This window comes from Entelurus aequoreus, linkage group LG12 (genome assembly GCF_033978785.1).
Source record: "Entelurus aequoreus isolate RoL-2023_Sb linkage group LG12, RoL_Eaeq_v1.1, whole genome shotgun sequence".
NCBI lineage: Eukaryota > Metazoa > Chordata > Actinopteri > Syngnathiformes > Syngnathidae > Entelurus > Entelurus aequoreus.
Window position 1 is genome coordinate 24,016,277 of NC_084742.1, and position 7,662 is coordinate 24,023,938.

Consider the following 7,662-nt stretch of genomic DNA (forward strand, 5'->3'; position numbering starts at 1 on the left):
CAGATATTAACAGTAAAAGAACAAGTGTATTAATAATACATTTTTACAGCTTGTCCCTCATTATTTTGACAAAATAATATGAGAATTGACACAATATGTTACTGCATATGTCAGCAGCCAAATTAGGAGCCTTTGTTTGTTTACTTACTATTAAAAGACAAGTTGTCTAGTATGTTCACTATTTTATTTAAGGACAAAAATGTTATTCGATTGCAATAAGAAACATGTTTAATTTACCGAAAGATTATTTTGTTAAAATAAAGCCAGTGATGCCATTGTTGTATGGTACCCTTTATTGAGAAAAGTATCGAAATACATTTCAGTACCAGTACCAAAATATTGGTATCGGGACAATCCTATTCCATACTAATTTTTATGACACCTTTTTTAAACTTACAAATCTAAATTGCTAAAAAAAATAGTTCAGGAGACCCCCTGTATGTTGGGCCACAGTTCAATATCCCCACTTACACCCCCACTTTAACACTTCTGTACTATATGTATACCCAATGTTGCTTCCTGAAAAATCTGATTACAAATACTTCTACACCCCTACTTTAAAAAAAACACTCTTAGACCACAAGAGAGGAAAGGAGGACGAAAGGCCTCCACATCGCTCACATCAGTAGGAAGAGGAGGAAGAAGATTCTGGAGAAGTGATGATCTGGTTGAACGGCAACAACTCGTTTAGTTCCATTCCATCTAACAAGTCAGTGGAAGCATCTAGAAAAGAGATAGCAAAGCACAACTGTAAGACAAAATTGCACAGGGCAGGCTCAAAGTATTGCGTCTCCTCACATGGACTCGCGTTGTCTTTGTCAGAGTTGTTTAGACGCAGCGCAAGGCTGTCTGGTGTCTCAACCTGGTGATCTGGAATCGTCCAATTTGAGTCTCCGATGTCCTTCAAGTGGTTTACGTTGGCGTCTTCCTCCTGAGCTGCAAAGACGAGGTATGGTCAGACCGTCAACACACCAGAAGTTAGTCACACACCAACAAACAGGATGGTACCATTCTCTTGTGATTGGGGCGCCAAGCCGTTAGCAGTCGGGAACACAGATAGGTCACCCGGGGTTGCTCCGTCTTTCGGGGTCAGTTGGTCTAGAATGACAACACGTGTAGGCTTACGTCCTTGTGTGTGTGTGCGTACGTGTGTGTCAACTCAACAAGCGCACCTTCCTCATCCAAGCATATGGCCTCAAATGTGCCAGCCGGGTCTTCTGTGTTTCTGACAGGAGCCGCACGACGGAGGTCAAACGAGTACCTCTGCAACAAGCTTCAGTTAGACAAGCAGGGAGAGAGCAGTCTGTCCTCGGGTGTATCTCCTTTTTACCCGGGACGCCCTCCTCAGCAGGTATAGGATGACCAGCAGGATGAGGATGACCAGTAGCAGCAGTACCAGCAGGATGTAACCTAAAGAGCCAGGAGGACATCTTGTCCACGGTCCAAACTGAACATGTTCAACTTCACTACATTCTTACCCCATGTTGAAGACTGCGTGCCCTTAGCCGATGCTGGAAGAGACAATCAATAATCAGGCAATGTCCAATCATCAATGCTTACCTCTACAACAGTGGTCCCCAACCTTTTTGTAACTGCGGACCAGTCAACGTGTGAACATTTGTTTCACGGGGGGGGGGGGGTACCACTGCTCTACAACACCCCTCCGACCCAACTGATATGTATGTATTATTTATACAGTATGTGGTTGTTTACATAACGAAAATAGAAACTAGTGTTGGAATCTACAGGCTCTTACACTGGAAGGACTGTTGACTGCGCATGTGCGGGAAAAAAAACACGGTTGAGTTTCGATAAAGCAACGGTGATGATTCCTCCTGAAGTACATAGTTACACGGTTATCTTACCCTATTAAAATGAAACAACCAACAACTAGCCATTGACTTTTGCTGGAGACATGAGTATTGAATGTGCAATAATTAAGGATATTTGAACCTATGGCAGTGTTTTTTTACATTGTTCTTTCTTTTTTTGTGCATATTTTGTTTTCCTTCTATTTCTATGTTTATAGCCTTATCTAACTGAGCTGCTGTGCTACTTTTGTCTCAACTACAGCGACAATAGCACTTTCCTAAGAGTACAAATCCAACAATTGGAACAAAAAATGTAATGGGTGCATTTTGTTAGTTGCTGAGGCAGGATAATACTGCAATGCTTTTATTTTGAAGCTTACTGAACAACGGGTCACTGTGTGCACATGTTAATGCTGACAGCTGATGTGTTGCTGGTTAGCGATAATGGTGCATTAAAGTACATGTCGACATAAACTGACCCATTTTATGTAGAAATGACCCAGTAGGACAAGGCTATTCAACTGGCAGCTCTGGGGCCAAATCTGGCCCAAAAATGACACCATACTGGCCCTTGCGTTGAGTTCAAAACTTGGAAGACAAACTTTTTTGCATAAAATTCCTAAAAACACTAGAGTGCTCCTGTTGTATAGAGAAACTTGAACCACTGTAAACACATTGACATTGTAGATTGGCATCCTTGCATTGACATTTCAACCTTGTCAGCAAACAGAACATAGGAGCCAAACTTGTGATTGAGACTGAGGCGTCCCTCAAGGCACCCTTTAAACTCCGCTCATTGTAACTGTGTTGCTGAAGCTTGTATACAACAGATGCAGCCAGTCGTCATTTGTTCAACTTCTTCAGTTATTTAATATATATATGTGTGTGTGTATATATGTGTGTGTGTATGTATATATATATATATATATATATATATATATATATATATATATATATATATATATATATACACACACACATATATACACACACACATGAAAAGTTATTTGTTTTTGACAGTATTGGAAATAAGAAAACACGATTTTCCTTTGTTTAAGTAGACCTTGGATGTCTCATTGATGTGTTCTTGATGATTTGCTAAGCCAGGTGTCATTTTGTCGGCCAATCGGTAGGGTGAAAACCTGTGACTAATCAGATTTCTAAGGGGATGGGATGACAGAAAAAAAATTGTTAGGGGGTCGACCGGAGATTGATATTGTGATTACACAAATATTTGAAAACATAGTTTTGTGCAGTAATACGTTTTACAGTTCAGCTTACGTAGCTGCTGGTGGTTTTGAGTGTTTTGTGAATATACCTAAAAATGTGAGTAAACTATGGTCGTGAAAAATGTCAGTTTAAAAATATGCTACAATTAGCATTAACTGCTGTTGCTTGGATCACAGAGAGAACTAACTCTGTGCGTGTGTGCGTGTGCGTGTGTGTGTGTGTGAGTACACAAAACTTTTCCTTGAGGATCACAATTGAGCTCCAACAATGTGCCAACGTGTGGTACCACAACTTGAAATGTAAAACTTTGGGGTATATTTTATAATTTACTGCATAAAGGTTGTGTAATACAATTTTTAACTGTAATTCATTTCAATAGTCCATGTTACCAGTGACAGTATGGCGTGTTGATACATGTTAACACAGGGTTATACAAGAGTTTATAGATTAGGCATGGGAGTTTAATTTATGATGACAGTACACCATTATTGATGTAGTTTACCAGGCCTATTTGCACCCAAGGTTTGAGTCAGGAGCTAGTGTTGGTAAATGTTGTACAGTAAATTTTAGTAGCACTCACCAATTCACCTCCCATATAAAATTAGTTTTTATCGACAAAGGTGTGTGTCAGAACGTCCTATTTACAAATTCAATTGAGTGGGGGGGCTACATGTGGGGGCTCGTCCGGGATGGTATGTACTGTTATTCTGTGAGCTCATACATGCAAGGAAAGCTAAGGCTAAATAAGCTTGACATAGCCCAAAATAACTGTGGTATTTTCGGTTTCTTTTTCCTGTGACTTAGTGTGTTTAAAACTGTTAACATGGAGTGGTGTAAAGACAAAGGTATTAATGTATGCAAATCTTTTGTTCTCAGTGGTTTTCTCCTGAAAGTACTGATGAAGGCATTTACAAAGTGCTCGACAAAGCATTTGGGAGTTGTAAAATAAAGGGACGTGGCCGAGAAAGCAACGGGCAACTAGTCTTAGTTCAAACAAAACATGACTACTGCTAACATACCTGAACAGCTAACCGCTGAAGATGACTTTGGCTGGTTAATGTCAGTGACCCACAACGCCTTAACAGACCTGTTGGAGATGAACGTTTTCAAGACAATCTAGTATTATACCTCGCTAATGAAGGAAAGACAATACTTGATGTGAAAGGCATATTCTAACCTACCCCTACTTCAGGCCTGAACCAAGAACTTGGGAATGCAATCTCCTAGCGGTGTGGGAAAAAATCGATTCGAATTCGAATCGCGATTCTCACGTTGTGCGATTCAGAATCGATTCTCATTTTTAAAAAATAGATTTTTTATTTAATTTATTTAATCATTTAAAAAAAAATAATTAAAATAATTGTTTTTAATTAATCAATCCAACAAAACAACACACAGCAATACCATAACAATGCAATCCAATTCCAAAACCAAACCCGACCCAGCAACACTCACAACTGCAATAAACACAGCATTTGAGAGGAGACACAAACACGACACAGAACAAACCAAAAGTAGTGAAACAAAAATGAATATTATCAACAACAGTATCAATATTAGTTACAATTTCAACATAGCAGTGATTAAAAAATCCCTCATTGACATTATCATTAGACATTTATAAAAATAAAAAAAAAGAATAGTGTCACAGTGGCTTACACTTGCATCACATCTCATAAGATTGACAACACACTGTGTCCAATATTTTCACAAAGATAAAATAAGTAATATTTTTGGTTCATTTAATAGTTAAAACAAATTTACATTATTGCAATCAGTTGATAAAATATTGTCCTTTACAATTATAAAAGCTTTTTGCAAAAATCTACTACTCTGCTTGCATGTCAGCAGACTGGGGTAGATCCTGCTGAAATGCTATGTATTGAATGAATAGAGAATCGTTTTGAATCGGGAAAAAAATCGTTTTTGAATCGAGAATTGTGTTGAATTGAAAAAAAAAAAAAAATCAATTTTGAATCGAATCGTGACCCCAAGAATCGATATTGAATCGAATCGTGGGACACCCAAAGATTCACAGCCCTAATCTCCTCACTTGTGGAGAAATGTAAAGCTCCTGTTGTGACAGGGCCAACCTATCGAAAACTGCGCTTGTTCCCAGGTATGAAACCTACCCCACAGGGAGAAGAAGAGTATGTTGCTTGGGCAAAACAGTCCGCCCACATGCTGGATGAGTGGGAGTGCTCTGATATCACCAAGAGGCAGAGAGTGGCTGAGAGCCTTAAAGAGACAGCGACAGACATTGTTTGTGGACTGAGAGCTGCTAATCCCCAGGCCACCGACAATGACTATCTTAAAGCTCTGGAGACCGCGTTAGGTACCACAGACAGCGCAGCTGATCTCATGGAGAAGTTCCGTAACGCCTACCAGCAAGAAGGTGAGAAACTATCAGTTTATTTGCTCAGACTTGACAAACTATTGCAAGCAGTCCATCGCAAAGTTGGAATTGAAGTGGCTGACATCAACCAAACACGCATCGAACAAGTTGCAAAAGGCGGCCTGTCATACGACCTTGCAGCTCTACGCATTAGAATGAATTACAAACTCAAGCATCCTACAAGTTTCATCGAGCTCCTGCCTGATGTAAGAGAGGAAGAAGGGATGATTATCAAAAGACTAAGTGTAAACAGTGGTGGTTCTTCCACTACAGGAATGCGTGTAGGTTGTTTCACAGCCTCTGTCACACTTGCGCAATCAGTTCCTGCACAGACACCTGCCATAACAGAAAAAGATCCTGCCATAGAAAGCGTTAGGGAAGAATTTCAAGGGCTGAGAAATTACGTTCATCTGTTTTCTGCCATCAAAAAATACACCACACCCCAGAGCTCTGAGTGATTGTCAAAAAGCAAACAAAAACTTGTATAGACTTGAAAAGGGGAGGGAGTTTAAAACCCTGTATCGTGCTGATGTTTTCTGCTATCAATGTGGGGAGGATGGTCATTTCTAGCGAGAATGTGCAAACCCAAAGAATCTCAGAAAAGTGAATAAGGGCCTCCTGAAAACCAAACAGCCATCAGGAAACTTTGCAGTGGCTCAGTAGTGGGACGGCCTAATGTTCCGGAGAAGATACGTTCCACAAAGTGTGACACGCTACAAGAGAAGACTGCTTTGCCAAATTGGCTGGTAGGAGCTAGCTCTGTTGTCTTAGTACAAATTGGGGACATTTATGCTAAAGCTCTACTTGACAGTGGGTCTCAAGTTACCCTCTTATATCGCTCCTTTTATGACAAATATTTAAAGCACATTCCATTGACCCCCATTGAATGCCTCGAGATTTGGGGCCTCAGTAAGAAGTACCCATATGATGGATACTTGTGTTTGACACTTGTGCGTTTACCGGAGATGGATAGAACACAGCATTTGTGTGACAGATGAAAACCCATTCAGAGAACATTCCAGACAGCTAACCCCTGGCAATTTAGAATATTTAAGGAAACATCGAAATTATCTTAAAGAAGCTGGGATAATTTCAGAGTCCAGAAGCCCCTATTTGTCTCCTATTGTTGTTGTAAGAAAAATGGAACTGTGCGCATGTGTGTGGACTACGGGACCCTAAACAAGAGAACACATTTCCTTGTGTGGAAGATGCCTTATTGTGCTTTAGTGGTAGCAAATGGTTCAGTGTCCTTGATCTCAGAAGTGGCTACTATCAGATCTCTTAGAGTGCTGCTGACAAAGACAAAACTGCATTTGTCTGCCCAGCAGGGTTCTATCAATTCGAGCGGATGCCACAAGGAATAAAGGTTGTGTATTAAATATTACAAACTGTAATTCATTTCAATAGTCCATGTGACCAGTGACTATGAGGCGTGTTGATACATGTTAACACAGGGGGCTACAAGAGCTTATAGATTAGGCATGGGAGTTCAATTTATGATAACAGTACACCATTATTGATCTAGTTTACCACACGTCTTTGAACCCAAGGTTTGAGTCATGAGCTAGTGTTAGTAAATGTTGTACAGTATATTTTAGTAGCACTCACCAATTCAGATCTCATACAAAATTAGTTTTTAGCGACAAAGGTGTGTGTCAGAACGTTCTATTTACAAATTGAATTGAGTGGGTGGGCTACATATATACATACATATATATACACATACATACAAATGTACATACTGTGTATATATATACATATATATACACATACATACAAATGTACATACTGTATATATATATATATATATATATATTCGGGCTGTCAAACGATTAAAATATTTATCGCAATTGATCACATTTTGTTCATAGTTAACTCAAAATTAGAGGTGGTGGCTTCATATTGATGTATGATAATGTTTTAACCTTTTCTATTAATTAATAAAATTTTATATTGAGTTTGCTAATAATCCTGTAATTGAGGACTCGACCAGAACATGTTATAAAAGAATTTACACAATATTTCATCCAGCCAGAAAAAAATACATTTAAAATATAAAATATTAATTTCAGTGAAAACAAAGGTAGCGCTACAACCCAAACTACAACGAGTCATTCCTGACAGCATATGTGTAAAACAAAATTTGATAGCTAACATTACGTGGTAGCGTAATTCCATAGACCCTACTATGGAGTCACGCTATCGGTAGCTTTTTTTCGAGGAAGC

The 7,662-nt window shown here is 39.1% G+C and overlaps 1 protein-coding gene across 1 annotated transcript in view; it reads right to left on the reverse strand.

The window, feature by feature from the left end:
• Positions 1-311: 311 nt before the first annotated feature.
• The window catches only part of LOC133661807 (uncharacterized), an 11,076-nt gene continuing 3,725 nt past the window's right edge, over positions 312-7,662 (reverse strand). The window contains exons 5-10 of the mRNA XM_062065275.1: positions 1,479-1,511; positions 1,331-1,410; positions 1,173-1,263; positions 1,009-1,098; positions 799-936; positions 312-723 (exon numbers count right to left, since the gene is read on the reverse strand). Coding sequence (XP_061921259.1) covers positions 623-723; positions 799-936; positions 1,009-1,098; positions 1,173-1,263; positions 1,331-1,410; positions 1,479-1,511 — 533 coding nt within the window. The 3' untranslated portion in view covers positions 312-622. The remainder of the gene's footprint in view (positions 724-798; positions 937-1,008; positions 1,099-1,172; positions 1,264-1,330; positions 1,411-1,478; positions 1,512-7,662) is intronic.